Genomic DNA, 21,397 nt, shown 5'->3' with positions numbered 1-21,397 from the left:
GATTCAGAAGCTGCTTGAAGAGGGAAATCGGAACTCTAAATGAATTAGCAGGAATAGAAACTTATATCAGTGATCTGGAGGCAGGTCAGGGATAAGAGTTAATGTTATACGGCACAAACAACTGATTGGAATGGACAGAACAGGGGAGACGGTGTTGTTGGGGTTGTGTCTGGTTTTTTCCTCCAGGGGGCGTGGAGGAGCTCGATTGGTGGCAGCTGGTGCTGCAGGCAGGCGCACCTGTGGGCAATTAACATCTGGTCGCCTACTTAGGGAGGGAGCGCCTGCCCACCAGGGCCAGAGTGTTGTGTGAGCTTTGTGGATTGGTGGTGGGAGTGTTGCGGCTTTGTTGGTGTGGCTTTGCTTGGTCCGTCTTCCCTACATTCGAGGTCTTCATGCTGTTTGCTGGACTTGCGTGGTGCAGAACCTGTCTCCTGAGTTCTGTGCAGTCCAGGGGGACTGCTTCTGGTTGAGGACTCACCGGTGCACCTGGAATCCCTAACGCTAACCCAGACGCTGACTCCGAGCTCCCTGCAGTCCTGGAGGACTGAGAATTGACTGAGAGTCAAGTAAGATGAGACAGCAGTACAAAAGTACAAAAAACGAATCCAAAAAATTCCCAAATAATGCGGAAAAGACACAGGAAGTCCTTTAAGAGCCTAATACTTGATATACCATAATTTACAACAGCTGGGCAAATATATTGATGTGGACCAGGTGGAGTGATGAAACAAGCTGTGAAGGTGTGTAGGGATCAGAAGAGGGAGTCAAAAAAACAAGGAAGGTCTGAAGGAAGGAGCAAAGTAAACACACACAAAAAAGGTAGATTCCTAACAACATCACACTGTAGCAGCACCCCATAAAAGGAAGAGGTGCCAAAGCATGGAATATCAAGTTGTTTATCATGTTCATTAGCCCCATCATTGGAAACCAGTCAATACCTGTCAGAACTCTGGCTGCAGCATTTTGGATCAACTGGAGGCTTCTTAAAGAGTTGTTTGGACACCCTGATAATAAAGAATCACAGTAGTCCAGCCTGGAAGGAACAAATGCATGAATTAACTTTTCAGCATCATGGTGGGTCAGTAGCTTCCTGATCTTTGTGATGTTCCTCAGGTGAAAAAAGGCACTTCTAGAGACTAATTTAATGTGTGAGTTGAAGGAGAGATTTGATCAAAAGTTACTCCTAGATTCCTCAGAGAGACTAGATGTTAATCAGATACCATCTAGAGTGATCTAATCTATCCCTGAGAGGTTCAGGACCAAACACCATGACCTCAGTTTTTCCTGAGTTAAGGAGGAGGACATTTGAAGACATCCAGGACTTTATGTTTTTAAGACAGGTCTGGAGCTTCACTAACTTCTCTGTCTCCTCTGGTTTCATGGATAAATAAAGCTGAGTGTCATCAGCATAACAATGAACATTTATCCCATGCTGCCGAATAATGTTCCCTAAGGGAAGCATGTACAATGTGAAGAGGATTGGTCCGAGTACAGAACCTTGAGGAACTCCATGGCTAACCCTACTGTATGAGGAGGGAACACCATGGACATGGGCAAACTGGGATCTATCAGATAAGTATGATCTAAACCAGTCTAGTGCTGTCCCTTTAATCCCAATCACATGTTCCAGTCTCTGTAACAGGATGCTGTGATCAACTGTATCAAAAGCAGCACTGAGGTCCAGCAGAACCAGCATAGAGACCAGTCCATGATCTGAAGCTATGAGAAGATCATTAGTGACTTTAAGAAGTGCTGTTTCTGTGCTGTGATGAGCTCTAAAGCCTGACTGAAACATCTCAAACAGGCTGTTCCTCTGCAGGTGCTCCAGTAACTGAGTCACCACCACCTTCTCTAGAACTTTAGAGATAAAAGGAAGGTTGGATATTGGCCTATAATTTGCTAATACGTCAGGATCCAGTGATGGTTTTTAAGCAACGGCTTAATCACTGCCACCTTGTAGGACCGGGGTACATAACCTGACACTAAAGAACCATTGATCTGGTCCAGGACAGAACTGCCTATCAATGGTAGAACATCCTTCAACAGGTGTGTTGGGATGGGATCTAAAGGACACGTGGTGGACTGGGATTTCTGAAATAGCGATGACGCCTCAGAGAAAGACCAAGGACCACAGAAGGTGGCTTGGACTCTATCCAAGTTTCACATCAGTCAGGCTGCATCAGATCTGGACACCTACAGCGACCCCTGTCATCCCTTATAGATAAGGGTCTACTAGGGGAAAAACCCCAATACCTATTCAACCTGTTAAACCATTTTTCTTGATGCCGGGTTGCTTCCTTACTCTGCCTAACAGCCCACAATTTCTTTGGCCAAAATTCTTTTACTTTTTCTGCAGCAAGTGATTGAAACACCCTTCAACACTCTAAAACGTTCAGCTCTTCCATCACTCCACATGTTCACACAGAAACCCCAACAGTCCCGGCTAATTTATCTGTTTCTTCTAACTCTTTTGTCTCTTCCTCTTTGGATCTATGGTTGCGTCCTGTTTGGGCCTCTTGCCAGATCCCCACTGTTAATAAAGTTTTGTTTTCTCCCGCTTATCCGGATCTGGGTCGCGGGGGCAGCAGCTTCAGGAGGGATGCCCAGACAGCCCTCTCCCCGGCCACTTCCATCAGCTCTTCCGGGGGGAAGAGCTGTTAATAAAGTGCTATTCTAAATTTATCATATCTGTTAAAATAAAGCTGAAATAAATAACATAACATAAATCGGCGCACCCTGCCTGTCCAGGTACAGGCTGGCAGGTGAGGTCTTGGGTTTGACAGGAAGTGAAAGAAAGAAGGCTGTGCAAAGGTTAGGGGTAGTAGTAGTAGTAGTAGTAGTAGTAGTAGTAGAGTAGTAGTAGTAGTAGTAGTAGTAGTAGTAGTAGTAGTAGTAGTAGTAGTAGTAGTAGTAGTAGTAGTAGTAGTAGTAGTAGTAGTAGTAGTAGTGGTGGTGGTGGTGGTGGTGGTGGTATTTGTGATGGGAGCCCCGGGAAGTTGTTCAGTGCCGCAGTTGTAGGGTCGACGAGGGGGTAGAGAAACCGCGCGCTGCCTGCTGAACACCTCGTCATGGCCATGGTATTTGACAGGTACTGTGGAGAGATCTGGGACCTCAGGTAATGGCTCTGAGCTGCTCGACGCGGAGGAGAGAGCTGAGTTTGAATGACAGGTAACACTCCAGCTACTGAGCCTCCCGGCCAACCAATCAAAGTGGGGGTTGTGGCGGGCTAGCCATGGGGCGCCCAGGACTCCCAGGGAGGAAGTTGACTGAAAAAATTGCATAGTCCTCCCGTTCATTACGTGAGGTGATGAGGGTCAGGGGTGCTGTACGGTGGGTTACCTTAGCCAGGACCTTAGTATATAAACCCAGGATGAACTTTGGCTTGGATAGGTCCTCAATGGCCATGTCCACGTTGATGAAACTGTCCTCAGCACCAGAGTCAATTAAGAACAAGAGAGATGAAGTCGTGAAGCCAGAGGAGTGGAGCAGGGAATGTGAGGTGAGAGGACGTAGAACAGGAAGCGGCTCTGCTCGCCAGCACTCCTGCATATGCTGCTAGCTTAGTCTTTTGGCTGGAACACGCACCCAGCAATGACATGGCTTGGTTGCCCACAATCCAAGCGGAGCCTCTCAGACAACCCCCTCTGTCTCTCAGGGCCCGGCCAAGCTGCATGGGCTCCTCTCCTGCAGCTGACAGACATGGGGTCGGCATCGGTGCAACGATTAAAGGTTCAAGTGGACTAACTGTGGGACAACTTGAGACTGCTGGAGAAGGCACGGTGTGAGAGAAATGCGGTGTCATCTCGAGCCGCTAATTTGTCCTTCAGCTCCTCCCTCAGCCCCTTATAGCAGACTTCCCGAGTGCGGCGTCGTTCCAACCACTGCGTGGCCAGCTTGTGGAACTGGATGGAATAATCTGCAACCAATGCACCCCCCTGAATTAAGGAGAGGAGCTTCGCTGCCGCCTCTCCACCCTGGAGCAGGTGATCAAGCATACTTCTAAGCTCATCCTTAAAAGGGTCAAAATGCACAGAAACCAGTGGCTGATTCTCAATTATAGCAGTGGCACAGCCCTCCCTGATCAGAAATGACAATACATGCAATCTCAGCCCAGTCAGTAGGGTGATTTAATGGCTGAAGATCAAAAACCAAGGAGCATTGCAACAAGCAGTTCCAGACAGTTAAAAGGAGCTTTATTGATAACTTGTGGACAACAGAACTAAAGTAATCACGGAACTCCGTGGAAGGCAGATGACACCACACAGCCACAGGAGGATGTAGGTCCAAATAACCACATAGGCAAAACTCTTAGTTGGGGACAAAAGGTTGTCGGGTTTACCAGGGTGGAGACGAAGAAGGAATGTCCAAGGCAGTCAGGGTCAAACCAGAAACTCCGAATGCAGATAACGCTGGAGAGTCAGGCATGAAGCAATAGCAACAGGTGAAGATGGTAAAACAAATCCGGTGGGTGTGGAGGAAGGGTGTGGTAGAGCGAGTGGAGTTCTCCACCTCAGCATGAGAGCAGGCCGTGGCAGCTCAGGAAATGGGACGCGTGGCTCACGTGGAGCGCCGGAAAAAGGAGGTGCTGAGTGCAAAGGAGCGGACGCTCTGGAGGACGCTGAAGCGGCGGGAGACTGTGCTGGGAGGGGGCTGGATGCTCCTGTCCAAGGAGACTCCCAACACCAGACTCTGGACTCTGGAGGGAGCTCCATCCGTCAGACGGAAGCTTGTCGAGCTGCCCATAAGGGCACCCTGCCGAACAGCGCCATCGTCGGCCAGGTCCAAAATGATCTGATCAGAATATTACACACGCTTCAGACTGGACCCCCAAGCAGACAATGGACAGCTGACGGTGGTTAAACGAGGCAGATCAGCGTGCACCGCCTGGAGACAAGATGAGGGGGCTGAGGTGCACATCGTTCCTCCCAATGAGGGGCGCGTGGAGACCTCGAGGGGACGTGAGAACACGGAGAAAGTTACTGGAAGGTCCAGTTCACCAGAAGACACGGTAGAACCACGTTCAGCACTGAGCAGATTAACGCTCAGACGCTGGTGGACTGGAGGCAGCGGCTCCTGAGGACCGTCCAATGCAAACAGGCGTGACGTCACCAGCAAAAGGTCCACGAAGGAATCCACCAATAGAGAGGCAGAAAGACAGGAAAACGCAAACAAAACACACAAATGCACAAATGCTCGGCTCCCAGTCGGCTCCCAGTCGGCTCCAGATCTGAAAAGTCCCAGGGTTTTGACAGACGATTCCGGAAGGTTCGTCGATCAGCTTTGCTTTCAAGTGCTTTATCCAGATGTTTTTGTAGATGAGGCGCTCGGTGTCACATCAGTTATTGAGACTGTCGTTCTGACCGGACCTCAAAGTGTCTCCATTTGGACCGGAGAGTGGGACAACAACTGCTCGTAGTAGTAGTAGTAGTAGTAGTAGTAGTAGTGTCACAGACAGAAGGAAAGCGTGATGAAAGCTGACCTTTCCAGAACATTTATATTACATTGCTTTACTTTTAAGTGCATGAAAAGCCTTTATTTGAGAGCAATATTCAAACATTTTATGTTCTAAATGTATTGCACTCGCTCTGTACACATCCCTTGGAAAGAGCTCAAGTCAGTTGTGGTACATAGGGATGACATCACTATTCATATTTTACAGCAGTTTATAGCCATCCTTGATGGGTCATGTGTGCATCTACAAGGTGAATAAAACATAATCATTTCATCCTCTCTGATCCCTTTAAACACCTGCCTGACCCTTCGCCCCTCGGTCCATCTCTCCTGACCCAGCAGCTTCCAGCCCATCGGGTCCCAGACAAGCCCACGGTCCCCAGAGGCCACTGCAGCTAACCCTGCACTAAGTCAGCACTGCAGATGTAAAGTAAACCCCGAACAGGTCCAGAGGCCAACCTGCACCTGGAACCTTTCACACATGCGATGGTGTTCTTTAGGAAAGGGGTTTCTTTCCAGGGGGTTGTGCTCTGACTCCACTGCTATGGGTTCCTTCTAGCTATACTATGATTTATTGGTGCATGTGTGTGTAGTAGTTCTCCATTCTTAAAGACAGGATATTCATTACAGAATCCCAAAGAAAAAACTCGACCTCCCAGAGCCGAAACCATAGACAGTGCAGGGGTCCTGGGAGCAGGACTGCACATGTTTCTGGAGGTGAAGGACATTCTGGACTGTTGATGTCTGTTGAAATAACACTGATCTAAATCAGAATGTGAAGACAAGGATCATGACTAGGAAACGAGAGATGATGATGAGAATGCTTAAAATATGTCAGTGAAGGTTGTCAGCTTTGGGTTTCTCTCTGCAGAGAAACACAGGAAGCGGAGCTCAGTAGAGGCCAGGGGCCTCCCGACATGGTCTGCCCAGAAACAGGCATATTTCTGTGGCTGCTATATATCTGTGCTGCCTCTTGATGTGACAGAGGCCCAGGACCATGTTCAGGGCCTGCACGTCTACTGGGATCATGATGGTTGGTTTTCTGTCTGTTAGGTTTAAGGGTTTGTATTTAAAGGGCAGCCAAAGTTTTTGCTTTTATTTCTCCAATGCCCTGTATTCTCTATCAATTCCATAAATTCTTCTCTGAAAATGAAAGTTCAACATTGACCTCAGCTTCCCCCTGACTGTTGAGCACTGGGACGTTCACTTCATATAGTGCACAACTGTATACGTCCCTTATAAAACTCTTGCAAGTTTACATATGTGGAGGTGTTATGAGGGTAATCCTGAGCACCCCCCCCCTGTTAGTGTCCTGGCAGCTCACTTCCTGGAGCCCTGCCTCAAGGGAAACATCCGAGCTCCAGAAGGTCTTCCACAGCAGAAGTGCCCCTACCCTCTGTCCCAACCCCAACCCTAACCCTCTGTCCTAACCCTGACCCTCTGTCCTAACCCCGACCCTAACCCTCTGTCCTAACCCTGACCCTCTGTCCTAACCCTGACCCTCTGTCCTAACCCTGACCCTCTGTCCTAACCCCGACCCTCTGTCCTGACCCTGACCCTCTGTCCTGACCCTGACCCTCTGTCCTGACCCTGACCCTCTGTCCTAACCCCGACCCTCTGTCCTAACCCCGACCCTCTGTCCTAACCCCGACCCTCTGTCCTAACCCTGACCCTGACCCTCTGTCCTAACCCTGACCCTCTGTCCTAACCCTGACCCTCTGTCCTAACCCTGACCCTCTGTCCTAACCCTGACCCTCTGTCCTAACCCCAACCCTAACCCTCTGTCCTAACCCTGACCCTCTGTCCTAACCCTGACCCTCTGTGCTAACCCTAACCCTCTGTGCTAACCCGACCCTCTGTGCTAACCCTGACCCTAACCCTCTGTCCTGACCCCAACCCTAACCTTCTGTCCTGCAGTGTCTCCCTGCATGTGTTCCCTCCCTGACCTGAAATTTGAGCAAGGTGCACATAAACTTCTGCAAGTTATTTCATCAAAGGGCATGTTTTTTTTATTTCTCACCCATGTCTCCAATATTAATTATCTATCTATCTATCGAGAGAAAAAACATGTCATTTGATTAAATAACTTGTTAAAGCTTGTGTGCACATTGTTCACATTTCTGTGATTCCCTAACGATGATGAGGAGTAACTCATATGTATGCACGAATATATGGGAGGCAGATTTCTCCAACCCCTCCTCCGGAGCTTCTCACCTGCTGCTCGTCAGCTCATCAGGAGCAGCAGCTTGTTGCTTAAACTCTGAATGGTAATTGGATACGGCTCCTGTGCTCGTTCTTCTTGAGAGACGCTAGTTGTTTGGACTTCTGTGGCTTCTGCCTTAACAGGTTTCTCTTTAGCGGCTAGTCTCTCCTTAGCGGCTAGTCTCTCCTTAGCGGCTAGTCTCTCTTTAGCGGCTAGTCTCTCTTTAGCGGCTAGTCTCTCTTTAGCGGCTAGTCTCTCTTTAGCGGCTAGTCTCTCTTTAGCGGCTAGTCTCTCTTTAGCGGCTAGTCTCTCTTTAGCGGCTAGTCTCTCTGTGAGGAATCTTGGAGTATCTATTGGCCAAGCTCTGTCCTTTAACTCTCACATTTAAACAGTGTCTTTTCACTTTATAAACATTACTGAGAGACATATGAAACAAAGGCTAATAAATAAAATGTGAGCCAAAGCTAACAGCTAATCTGAAGACAATTATTAGTTTAAACATATTTACAATGACACATTTTCCAGATTGTCTGACAGAAACAAGTTTTCTTGAACAACTCAAGGAGACCAGATGTCATCACACACAGTGAAGCTGCAGGAAACATGGGAATATTTACCGGACCCAACAGATGTACTGTTATGGATTTCTACATGATGGGAAAACCCATGAGGCTCTTTAATAGTGTGTGTGTGTGTGCGTGTGTGTGCGTGTGTGTGCGTGCGTGTGCGCGCGTGCAAACTTAAATCACAAAGTCTGAATGGACTGAATATATGCAGTTGCAACTTGTGGGGTAAAATGGCCAAATTCAGCATCCTAGCAACAATAGATTATTGAAATGTGTATTTTGTCTGGTTCAGTGTTTACATCTGAGAGAAGCCTCACGACCAAGTTACAACTAAATGAGACGAGAGCATAAAGAGAAACTTCTTTTAATGGTCACAGTTTTTGACAGATCAAAAGCATTTCCCTTTGCTATAATACTTTAAACCTCTCTTCTATCCTTATCTAACCTCTTTTCTTATCTTTTGTCCTTAGCACTCCAGTGATTTATTTTATTGATGACATTAAAGCGTTAACCTTGAGCAGATTTGGTGAAAAGATTGCTGCTGTGTGCACAGTCAGGCTTAATCAGAAAAATATGGACGGTTATGACTGGTGTTTTTGGGAAGTTTGACTCTGGTGTGCAGCTTGATGAAGACAATTATTCCTCCATTAAACACAGGAAGTCCAACCGAGAAAAGCCTCGTAAAAGTTTCTCTGCATGCACACAAAGGAAAAGTGCCTTTCACTGAAGGAATAAAGTAATAGATTAAAGGCTTTAGCATCAGTTCCATGTGAGACAAAATGAACATGTTATAGTTCCCAAAGGTGGAGGTTTATTCATTAGACAGAGAACACCGAGGGGTTCTACCATCGAAAGTGATCGTTTGAACAGGATTTCCCACTGAAACTCTGTAGCAGATCATGAATGCTTTAGCTTCAAAGCAGGAGTCAGTTACCCGTCAGTTACCAGCTACTGACAGCCAAACGGTTAAATGTTTAGTTTCAGCCTAAAGCAGGAACCAATGCTGAATCCACTGAGACAAAGTGCCTCATTTTGACCTCAAGCTAGTAAATGTCCCATCAGACATCTGCATCCGAAGGATGCTAAACGATACTCCCTGCGCTCCACTATTGCCTGCAAGTCAAAGTGTCATTTATAGGCATGAGCACACGCGCACGTGTTCCCGGTTGTGTTCGAAAATAAACTCCAATCCTCGACTTCTACCTTAAGACTACTGGGTCTCTTCACTGGCTTCGTCACCTCTTTGCAGTGTTAATTGTCCCAGTTTTTTGAAGAGTGACAATGTAAAAACAACAAGTGTCTTTAGCAGCAGTGGTTGTCACGCCTGCAAACACTGGCTCGGTATTTCACAGGTTGTTTTCAGTTGCCTTTTCTCGCTCCAGTCAGGTAGCAATAATTGGGGTTTCCACCTGCTGTTGTGCAAATGAAGACACCTGGCCTCTCCTTTCTAGCTTATTCTTTGTTGTTTTAGCATCTTACTGGAGCCCGAACCCTAACCCTGTCCAGGAAGGATTATTGTTTCCATCCAGTGTTGAAAGCATTAAGGGGGGTACCAGGAGACAGGCCAGTAGGTCAGAAGAGGTGGTCAGGTTGTAGAAGGACAACCCAGAGATCAAATAAGAATTCAAATGAATTAGTATCTATCCATGTATTGGCTGATACAATTATAGTTGTCTGAAGGCACTCTACAGAAACCCAGAGTGTGACCCTCAATAAGCAACCGTGGTAAGGAAAACTCAACAGGAAGAAACCTCGAGTAGGACCAGACATGTATGGGAGGAGCCTTCAGCTGATGGACAGCTGGCTAAAGAAAGAGGGGAGACAGATATAACAGGGTGAAAGCTCCTGACCGTCGGTGAGGGCAGGAACGAAGATCGACTGGTAAATGGAGAGCTCCGCCTTTTGGCTCAGCTCTCTCTTCACCACTACGGACCGTCGTCAGCAAAACACTCAGCTATTAGCTTAAATTTACACACACTTTCTCATTGATAAAACACGGACAGAACAGATTTACTGGGGATCAAAGCAAAAGTTTGCTGGTGCTAAACTGGTAAAACAAATGGTAGAAGTTTAGTTTGATTGCTTTATTTCTTTTATCAAGGTTGGCATCAGTTCTGCTAATCTTAGTAGCCTTTTGTGTTTGGCGCCCATTTAATAATCATTAGAGTTGAGTAATCCCCCCACATCAAAACACTGAGCATGTAGAAACAGTGTTGTGCGTTTGATTGACCTGACCTGGACCCCAGCTCCAAAATCTGGTTTGTGTTGCTCAAGTGCAAAGGCAGGGGCCAGAAGGGCAGCGGTCGAGGGGAGATGGAGTCCAGGCCACCAGCCAGAGCTCAATAACGGTCACCTTGGATGTTTGTGGGTGAAACCCAGGAAGAGTGGCTGGTTCAGAAAATAGTCTGGGATGGTTTTCCTCCTTCAAGATGATTCCACAGGCAGAAGAATTAGATCCTGCTGGGCTTTGACTGTTTCTGGAGTTGAACTAAAATGGAACCATGGAACCAATGGAAACAGCCTCCTGGGACAGGACTCTGTAGTTTCTGATTCCATAAAAAAGACTGAAAACGTTGTTTCTGTGCTGCTGATGACCAGTTAACTACTCAAGAGTAAAGGTAACCAGAGAACTCCTGGTGTGTAGTGGATGTGGTGTAATGAGTGATCTGATCACCACAGAATGGAAAAGGCAGCAGCAAACGAGGAGAACGGTGGTCTGATGTTCGCCTGGCTTTGGAGCATGAAGAAGACTGACTACATAGTTACATTTAACTGGCTTTACCAAATTAAAACATTTGACACAAGTCAACAATAATGGCCGAGCTAAAACTAGATCAGGAGAATATCGTGTATGATACATTCTCACTTATGGATTATGGAATTCCCTCACTTCTACCGAACAAAGGGAAGTTTAAACATCCAGTTGAGGGTTGAGAATATCATCTTAGAATAAAGAGATCCTCCTGACTGAGATGTGACCTTGGGCAGTGAGAACGCCACCTCTTCAACTCCTCCACACAGCTTCTGCTTCCAAGCAGTTCAGGAATGAACCACAATGGAAACATGCTGGAGAAACTGATGAATATCATTTAGATGATCTTTACAAATATTTCTAAATGCAGCAGTTATGTGATCTTTTTGTATAAAGAAGAGTCCAAACTTTTGCTTAAGGACTTTTAAAAAAGGATCCACACTATGTAGCACATGGTGCTGGTTAAAAGATGGATCACAAACCTCAAGCACACTCTAATGAGCCAAGACAGGAAGTGGCTGTGGAATAATGGCCGCCTGAAATAAACCTCACATCATTCAAACTTTGATCTGTTGAATGACCACTGAAGAGCTCTGATGGTCAATCAAGCCTCAGAGGTGACCCACTGCTGCTCCACCACTCAACTCTGACATGTTCCTGGAGGCCATGAGAAGGAACACTGATTGCAAGCAGGGTTTTCTTTGTAATCCTTTTTTGAATGACTTGGTTGGAAAGCTCTGAGCCCGTTATTTGGTGTCGAGCAATGACAGAAGATCCTTATTGAACAGCTGATTCCACTCAAAGACAAGTGAGGAAATGTTCTGAGCAGCCTTCACCGGAGCAACGATGGACCAGAGAATGTGCAGACGTCAGCCTTTAGCAGGGTCAGGCTGTCCATGTCATGCTTCTGGCAGGACTCATGTGAGGTTGTTGAAACACCGGCAGGAGTTGGAGTTAGGGTTAGGGTAGGGGTAGGGTTAGGGTTAGGGTAGGGTTAGGGTTAGAGTTAGGGGTTAGAGTTAGGTACGAGAAGAAAAGGTTTAGGGTTGGGGGTAGGGTAGGGTTGGGGGTAGGGTTGGAGTTAGGGTTAGGTTAGAGTTAGGGTTAGGGTAGGGTTAGAGTTAGGGTTAGGGTTAGAGTTAGGGGTAGGGTTAGAGTTAGAGTTAGGGTTAGGGTAGGGTTAGAGTTGGGGTTAGAGTTAGCGTAGGGGTTGGGTTAGAGTTAGGATTAGAGTTAGGGTTAGAGTTAGGGTTAGGGTTAGGTACGAGAAGAAAAGGTTTAGGGTTGGGGGTAGGGTAGGGTTGGAGTTAGGGTTAGGTTAGGGTTGGGTTAGGGTTAGGGTTAGGGTAGGGTTAGAGTTAGAGTTAGGGTTAGGGTAGGGGTAGGGTTAGGGTTGGGTTAGAATAGGGTTGGGGGTAGGGTAGGGTTGGGGGTAGGGTTGGAGTTAGGGTTAGGTTAGAGTTAGGTACGAGAAGAAAAGGTTTTCTGTCATGACTGACTCACTTCATTGAGAGCAGAAGGAGAAAGACGAGCTCAAGACCAACCAAAGGCTGGATTCCAGTCAGGAAATTAGCAGTGATTCATTTGAGACGATTTAACACCAAATGACCAGTAAACACACAACTGGCCCGTAACCACAGCAACGCCTCAGGGAGCGATGGAACACAGCAGCATATAAAAGTATGGAAACAATCAAAACAAGCCAGAGACCTCATCATCATTACGTTAATCTCATCTCTGTTTTTTCAGCAGAGCTGGATTTAGTGTGAAATATTCAACCAAGTGACAGCCAATAAAACCACAGTGGACTTCTCAGCGGGGTTTATTCTCCAGCTTAGGGTTAGGGTTCTCCAGCTAACCCTAACCCAGCTAACCCTAACCCTAACCCAGCTAACCCTAATGGCAGAGCTGAACTTTAACCCCAACACTCAGCGAAGAGAGCACAGAGTAGATTGGGCCTGTGACCCACAATCACTCCTCACCAGCAAATATCCACCCTTTCAAATCTGCTTTAGACTAGAGGAGCGCCTCGGGACTAGAGGAGCGCCTCGGGACTAGAGGCGCACCTCAAGACTCAGACGTCAGGACTAGAGGAGCGCCCCGGGACTAGAGGAGCGCCCCGGACTAGAGGAGCGCCCCGGGACTAGAGGAGCGCCCCGGGACTAGAGGAGCGCCCCGGGACTAGAGGAGCGCCCCGGGACTAGAGGAGCGCCCCGGGACTAGAGGAGCGCCCCGGGACTAGAGGAGCGCCCCGGGACTAGAGGAGCGCCCCGGGACTAGAGGAGCGCCCCGGGACTAGAGGAGCGCCTCGGGACTCAGACGTCAGGACTAGAGGAGCGCCCCGGACTAGAGGAGCGCCCCGGGACTAGAGGAGCGCCCCGGGACTAGAGGAGCGCCCCGGGACTAGAGGAGCGCCCCGGGACTAGAGGAGCGCCCCGGGACTAGAGGAGCGCCCCGGGACTAGAGGAGCGCCCCGGGACTAGAGGAGCGCCCCGGGACTAGAGGAGCGCCCCGGGACTAGAGGAGCGCCTCAAGACTCAGACGTCAGGACTAGAGGAGCGCCCCGGGACTAGAGGAGCGCCCCGGGACTAGAGGAGCGCCCCGGGACTAGAGGAGCGCCCCGGGACTAGAGGAGCGCCTCGGGACTAGAGGAGCGCCTCGGGACTAGAGGAGCGCCTCAAGACTCAGACGTCAGGACTAGAGGAGCGCCCCGGACTAGAGGAGCGCCCCGGGACTAGAGGAGCGCCCCGGGACTAGAGGAGCGCCCCGGGACTAGAGGAGCGCCTCGGGACTAGAGGAGCGCCTCGGGACTCAGACGTCAGGACTAGAGGAGCGCCCCGGGACTAGAGGAGCGCCCCGGGACTAGAGGAGCGCCCCGGGACTAGAGGAGCGCCCCGGGACTAGAGGAGCGCCCCGGGACTAGAGGAGCGCCCCGGGACTAGAGGAGCGCCTCAAGACTCAGACGTCAGGACTAGAGGAGCGCCCCGGGACTAGAGGAGCGCCCCGGGACTAGAGGAGCGCCCCGGGACTAGAGGAGCGCCCCGGGACTAGAGGAGCGCCTCGGGACTAGAGGAGCGCCTCGGGACTAGAGGAGCGCCTCAAGACTCAGACGTCAGGACTAGAGGAGCGCCCCGGACTAGAGGAGCGCCCCGGGACTAGAGGAGCGCCCCGGGACTAGAGGAGCGCCCCGGGACTAGAGGAGCGCCTCGGGACTAGAGGAGCGCCTCGGGACTCAGACGTCAGGACTAGAGGAGCGCCCCGGGACTAGAGGAGCGCCCCGGGACTAGAGGAGCGCCCCGGGACTAGAGGAGCGCCCCGGGACTAGAGGAGCGCCCCGGGACTAGAGGAGCGCCTCGGGACTAGAGGAGCGCCTCAAGACTCAGACGTCAGGACTAGAGGAGCGCCCCGGGACTAGAGGAGCGCCCCGGGACTAGAGGAGCGCCCCGGGACTAGAGGAGCGCCCCGGGACTAGAGGAGCGCCTTGGGACTCAGACGTCAGGACTAGAGGAGCCTGCCTTTGATGATGAACAGATCACAGTCTGGGGTCTCTGCAGACCCAGATCCTTCATTAAAGGATCCTCTTACCTTCACCAAGCAAATCCACATCTGACTTCACAAAAATCTGATCTGCATGTCAAAATGAGGGATTTGCATCTGTTTCCTCCCTCCCCTAACCCTAACCTGAGCTGCTGCCCTGTGATCATATAATGTATAATATCTATAATAGGGAATTCATTTGTTTCCTGCCACCATTGTTTCATTCAACATCAAAGGATAACTTTGTCAGCAGCCCAACGCCACGCGGGCCAACGCCACGCAGGCCGACGCCACGAGGACGAGTTCATGTTCTGCTTTCATGTCCTACAGCCCGTCGGGACCAGCACAGTTCAAATCTGGATCCATAAAATGGAGTTTTTAGAAGACAAACTATGGCTGATTCCGCTCGGAATCATCTCATTGTTGGGTGCATGGCCTCCAAAAGTGCTGCTGTGGGAGAGACCTGACGGGATGTTTTTGGTGCTTGCAGAGCTGCAGCTTCTGCAAACATAGAACGTTTCCGTCCTCCCCACATGCATCAGCAGCCTGTCAGAGGGTCCAAACAGTCACTCATGTGCCAGAGGCTCACCTCAAACATGTGCTGTTCCTCCCTCCAGCGCTCACACAGGGATACTCCACAGTCAGGACCTTATTCTCTGGACACTCTGAGCTGGGAAAACACACGCAACCAGTTATCAGCAGCTATGTGGTCAAAGAACCAGCGATCGAGAGCTTTAGAATGGTTCATCTCCTCAGTGTCATTAGCTGATCCATGATCAGAGCCTTTCCAGGCTTCAGAACAAGAAGCAGCTAAATGCTGGACACACACGTTCACCAATGTGGTGTCAAGGAGGTTAGCTAGAGCTAGCGCTGAGTGCTAACCACTTCACCAGTAAATGTGTCATTTGACAGCAGATAGTAACCCTAGCATGTGGTGGGAAGCAGAACTACAGCCTGGACAGTGTGCCCATCACACACACACACACACACACACACAACACACACACACACACACACACACACACACACACACACACACACTATGGAGAGCACGTGACTTTTTATATGGCTGATATGAGTTCAAACGTCCCCGTGGGGGCTTCCCCGTCTCCACGTGCTCACATCTTCACCCCTCACCCCTTTTTAATTGGGGCCGGCGGGGGGGGGGTCCGGCGGGGAGCCGCTCCTCTGAGCCTCACACAGCCAAGAGTTCTAACGCAGTTAGAACCCGAGGACAACTACGGGAAATCATCGCTGAGTGTCACGATAAGCCAAGTAAACTCTAAAATAACTTCCTGCAGAAGTTTGTATTCGCTCTTAAACATAGAATCTGACAACATTGTAATTTAGAAAATGCAAACTATCTCTTCATTATTAGAAGAATCATTCAATAGAGTCGAGGCTTACTTTGAGATGCCCGTCGGCCTGGTCGAGCTGACACCAGGTAGCCAGAGGAAAACTGCCCAGATGGTTCCAAATGGTAACAGACGGACTCCAGAAAGGTGGCCCATGTCCAGACTGCGCTCCGGAACAGACGACAGCCGAGTCCGCTCGGTCTCACGTCTGCACAACTCAGGGGCTTCTCGACCTTCAGACCATTACAGCACCAGTACTGAAGAATGAACGAAGGAATCCAAGTTCTTGGGGAATTATCCGACACATATGACGCGCGCGCACCGAGGCTGGAGTTGCGTTTGACGCTCGGACGCAGCACAGACGCAGCACAGACGCAGCACGGACCCTCGGAGAGCCAGAGAGGAGTTTCCAGCCCAGCGTGCTCCCACTAATCCCTGTGGATTTACATTCCAGCCTTAAAGAAGATAAAGGAAGGCGGTGCATTATCCTAAAAATCCATTTGAAATCTTAGTCCAGCCTAGAAATACTGAAATGATTCCCAGATGGACATAAAGACAATGGGCCAGATTCACCAATATGTTCTTAAGAATCTTCTTAGATTCTTTCTTAAGTTGTCCTTAAGAAGTTTCTTAAGAAAACCCTACGTCGGATTCATCAACGCGTTCGTAAGCCCCAGAATTGTTCTCAGCTGTGTTCTTAGATTGATGAATGCCATCTGTTCGTAAGTTGAAAGCGCGTGCCAGGTGAGTCTAATTAACATACGATTAGCATAAGTCACCGCCCACTAATGCCCATAAAAGGAACTGCAGCAGGACCCTGTAGACAGAGCAAAAAGCAGCCAAATGCCCAAAGCGAAATGCCCAAAGCGAAATGCCCAAAGCTGGCCTCTCCACGCCTGATTTCTGACGCCGTGTTGAACAATCAAGAAAGGATGGCTAACACGCTTGATAAAATTGCCTCAACCCTGATGACTATAGCCAACACGCTTAAAGAAATCAACGAGAATGTAAAAAAAAGAAGAATGTAAAAAAATAAACGTGTAAAAGCTGTGCTCGGATTGTGACAATAATGCATTTTATTCACAAACGGGCAATTAATCGCGCTCGAACGTGAACCGCGTGCCTGCAGTCTGGCCCCATCATTGCGTCAGGACGCACATCCTCACGGGGTTGTGGCTCTGTGTCCAAACACATCCAGCGCCCCTTTAACATGCCGATGGTGCGTTCAATGGTGGAGCGACTGCGCGCATGCATCTGATTGAATAAAACTCCTGTGGAGTCTGAGGGTTGGTCAGTGGTGTCAACAACCAGGGAGCCAGGGCATATCCTCGATCCCCTAATAAAATAAATCAAGATAAAATCAAATAAAAAGACAGTTTTGGCATGGTTTCCAATTTGGTTGATTAATGTTAAGTCATTGGCACATTTACGTAATTTTAAAATTCTCCGTAAATCACCAAAAATAGGAAATAAACAAATAAATAAATAAATATGACAGAATTATCATTGTAATATTGAATTTTATTGAACTGCACAAGAGAAGAAAACCCAACCATGCCAACATGTCGGCACTGAAATGTGCGCAAGAGTACTCCTGAGTGTTCGTAGGATTTGTTCTTACCTACGAATAAATCCAGGATAAGAAGAAATTGGTGAATGCCACAATCTTCGTCAACTGTTCGTAAGTGGGACTTAAGAACAAATAATGTTCGTAAGAACGCTTCGTGAATCTGGCCCATTATACGTAGGAACATTTTCAGATTGCCATGCAGATCTTTTATTACGACGTCACTGTTCAGGCATAAATCTATGCGTGTGAGTGACTAATTGATCAGCTGACGTAGGGAACACAGAAATTAGCATAAGAAGTGTTTTTAAGCACATAGTCCCGTATCAGACAGTCTCTCATCCCCACACCACCACCAGAAATAAAATAAATAACAGAGACACAACTTCAGAACACTATAATGCATGCATGAGCCGCAGGGTGCTATTAAAGAGGTGTTAAAGAAGTGAAGCTGAAATAATGGAGCTGGTGAGCTTCAGGTGAATGAAAAGCTTACAGGTCAAATACAGCACAAGAGCTGACCTGCTGTTGCCACATTGGTCCTTTAGGTTGTTATTTGCACTTCGCTTGTCATGCCGTATTTTGGTAATGTTCAATCTTAAACCTGGGGGTTTCCAGAGGTATCATACAAATAAAAACAAACATATGAAAAAAAAAAAAACACACTCCCAAACATTTAATTGCATTCTTTAGCCACTTGGGAGTCATTTGAACTTATCTGATTTCAACTGAGTTGGGGACTTTGTATAACTATTGTGATTATCAGGAATACTATGATTACAGTTAGCACCAAGGCTAGTATGCTACAGCATCAGCCAATCTTCTGTATTTTCTGTATTTTTTTTTCTCTTTCTTTCCCGTATTATCTTTTGTTTATTTTACCCGCTGCTGTCCTTGTGATGTTTATGAAATCGGTACACTATTTATGGACCATAACCTGTTGAAGTAGCCTCCCTAAATGAGTCGGCGGCTCTTAAAACTTCACTGACTTTCGGGTCTACCCAGACTCTATTCGTCTAAGTCCACCCTATTATCAGACTTTGCATCACCTTCCCGGTCGGAGTTTTCAACAGAAATGACCTTCTTGCAATGAGTGAGGTGTACCCAGGTTGATCTTTCAGCTATTTTAGCAGCAGTAGGTGTAGACAAAAGACCTTGGTCAGGTCCTTCCCACTCAGGTGAATACCAGTGTTTCTTTTTTACGCTCCTCACTAGGACCCAGTCGCCTGGCTCCACCGTTCTGTTGGGAGACAGAGGGCGTCTCGGTTTCATGACCTTGCTTTTGTTTTTCTAACATTCTTCTCATGTAATCAGCTAGATTAGACTCATCATTTGTCTCCCAGTAGTTTGTGAACTGAGGAAGCCTGTACGGTCTTCCAAATAAGACCTCATAAGGAGTAAGGCCTGCGGTGCTTGTAATGTTTATATAGAGCTTAGCCAAATCAACACATTGTCCACGGTCTCCCCGTCTCTTCCATGCATTTCTTCAGTCTGTTTTTAATAGTGCCGTTAGTTCTTTCAACTAATCCTGCGCTCTGAGGATGATAGGAGCAATGGTGTTTTAAATCAATATGAAACATAACACTGATCTTTTTAACAACTTGATTTACAAAATGAGTACCGTTATCAGAGTAAATTTTTTCTTCACTTTTATTTAATTCTATGAAGTCCATATGTATAGTTTGGAACGGATATTGGGGAGCAGGAAATTTTCCTCTCCTGGGTCTCAGATTTCCCTGTGAATTGTGTTTCGCACACGTTAGACATGTTCTACAAATTTTTTTGAATAAGAATTGAATCCATAGGTTGTATAATGCTGCTGTATCTGTCCTACCATCCCTCCTGTTGAGACATGTGTTACACCATGGCTCAATATAGCAGCATATTTACACAGATTTTCTGGTAGGATAGATTTTCCTGCTGGTCATACATAGATTCTTCTTTTAAGGTTGCTCATTTTTCTTTGAGCCATCTACAAACAAAAATGCTTCAGCTTTTAAAGGTTGATCTAAATCACTTCTACTTTTTGCAGTTTGTTCAGCTAATTCTTGGCAGTCACGTGGTTCTCCGTCATCTGTTTTGTGCCTTTCCTATGTCTTTCCTATGGCTATATCTCTCAACTTACTTTGTTTTCTTATGAGGCAAAATAATAAAACACAGGACTAGCAGAGTTCTCCTATCAACTCTTTCAATGGCTTAGTCCTCCATTCACACACAAACACAATTTCCTATTTTCTTAACTTAATTATGGCTAAGTTATAACCTACTTAATTAATGGCTAACTATAAACAACACAATAGAAGCACTCGTTTCCACAGCCATAGGTGCTGCGATTACAGCTTTCACACAGTGTGGAAGAGCACATGCTACAGGGTCAAGTTTAGACGAGAAATATGCTATTGGTTTCATTTTAGTCCCACATTGTTGAGCTAAGACCGAGGTCATAAAATGTCCTTTGCAATCAACCATCTGAACCAAAGGTTTGCTGTAATCTAAGGCTAAAGCTAAAGCTGTGCTCGACACTAAAGCTTCTTCATGTCACGGAAGGCCTTTGCTGCGTTTTCAGTCCATTTTAGTGAAGAAGTCATTTTTAAATCTTCTTCATACATCATTTTTTGCAACGGTGCTGCAATTTCAGCATAATTTGGCACCCAGTTGCGGCAATAATTAGTTAGTCCTAAAAAGGACATCATTTGCTTTTTAGTTTGTGGTTTGGGAGCTTGCAGAATAGCTGTTTTACGGCCTTCTATGATAGTTCTTCCTCCTGCACTCAGGTTGTGACCCAAGTACTTTACTTCAGCTTTGCACAGCTGTAGTTTACTTTTGCTTACTTTATGGCCTTCTTCTGCTAGATGTTTAAGAAGTGCTATGGTGTCTATTTTACATGCTTCTAAGGTTTCAGATGCTAATAAAACATCATCTACATAAATCAATACTTGACTCCCACTGGGAGGGTGAAATTTAGCCATACTTGCTGTCATTATCTGAGAATAAATAGTTGGGCTTTCACAATAACCTTGGGGTAATCTGGTGTAAGTGTAACGTTTGCCTTCATATGTGAATGCAAACCAAAACTGACTGTCTTTATCAACAGGTACAGAGAAAAAGGCATTGCTGATATCAACTACAGTAAAAACGTTAGCTTTCGGATCTAAAGAATTCAGGAGCGTATATGGATCTGGAATGCAGGGAGCTCTCTGTATTACTGCATCATTTACGGCTTGTAAGTCCTGAACCATGCGCCATCCTGCAGATGGACTTTGTTTCTTTACTGGAAAAATGGGACTATTACATGGTGAATCATCACATTTAACGAGAACTCCTGCTGTGATTAGATCATGTATTACAGGTTTGATGCCCTCACGAGCGTCCGTTTTTAATGGATATTGCCTCACACGAGGCCTGTACTCGCTTTTAGGTCTAATTTGTACTGGTAATACTCCTTTAATTAATCCTACATCAGAGGGTCCTACTGACCACAATTTAGTGGGTATTTCTTCAAGCCAATCTTCCTCTTCCTGTGTCAAAAGGACATCAGCCATGATTTCATCTTCTAGAAAATATCATCGTCGTTCATAGTGGATCATGTCACCGTTGTTGTCATCATGCAGTCTGCTGTTTGCGCTGAAAACTTTAGTCATTCTGGCCTGATATTCTTCGAAAAGCTCATCCTCTCTTTGTTTAACACGGTTAATTTCCACATAATTTGCTCTCTTAGCGAAACAATTTCGAGTTCTTAATACAAGAGCATTGACTCTGTTTGTCAATTCACCATCATCATGTTTTAGCACCTAATTTTTTTTTGTTTTGTTTTGGATTCCAGTCTCCTCTTACATGAGTCCAGTTAGAACCCAGAGCTGTCATCCAGATCTGTTGAACCTCTGCACCATTAAGGTGATAGGCTCTTCTCACATTTCCCATACCTTCTATAAAGAGTTCTATGTCTTCCTTATGGGAAGGCACACC

The 21,397-nt window shown here is 47.2% G+C and overlaps 1 protein-coding gene across 2 annotated transcripts in view; it reads right to left on the bottom strand.

The window, feature by feature from the left end:
- Positions 1–16,280, bottom strand: part of LOC130516560 (collagen and calcium-binding EGF domain-containing protein 1-like) — a 25,346-nt gene extending 9,066 nt beyond the window's left edge. Inside the window, exons 1-2 of one of the 2 annotated variants that reach the window (XM_057017678.1) lie at positions 15,917–16,278; positions 15,099–15,179 (exon numbers count right to left, since the gene is read on the bottom strand). In XM_057017678.1, coding sequence (XP_056873658.1) covers positions 15,099–15,179; positions 15,917–16,020 — 185 coding nt within the window. In that variant the 5' untranslated portion in view covers positions 16,021–16,278. Of the gene's footprint in view, positions 1–15,098; positions 15,180–15,916 lie in introns of both variants that reach the window. The other variant, XM_057017687.1, reaches the window with a different exon arrangement.
- Positions 16,281–21,397: the final 5,117 nt, after the last annotated feature.

The sequence above is a fragment of the Takifugu flavidus genome, chromosome 2 (assembly GCF_003711565.1).
Source record: "Takifugu flavidus isolate HTHZ2018 chromosome 2, ASM371156v2, whole genome shotgun sequence".
In the NCBI taxonomy this organism is placed as follows: domain Eukaryota; kingdom Metazoa; phylum Chordata; class Actinopteri; order Tetraodontiformes; family Tetraodontidae; genus Takifugu; species Takifugu flavidus.
The sequence above is the reverse complement of the archived record's forward strand: the minus strand, read 5'-3'. Positions and strand labels throughout refer to the sequence as shown.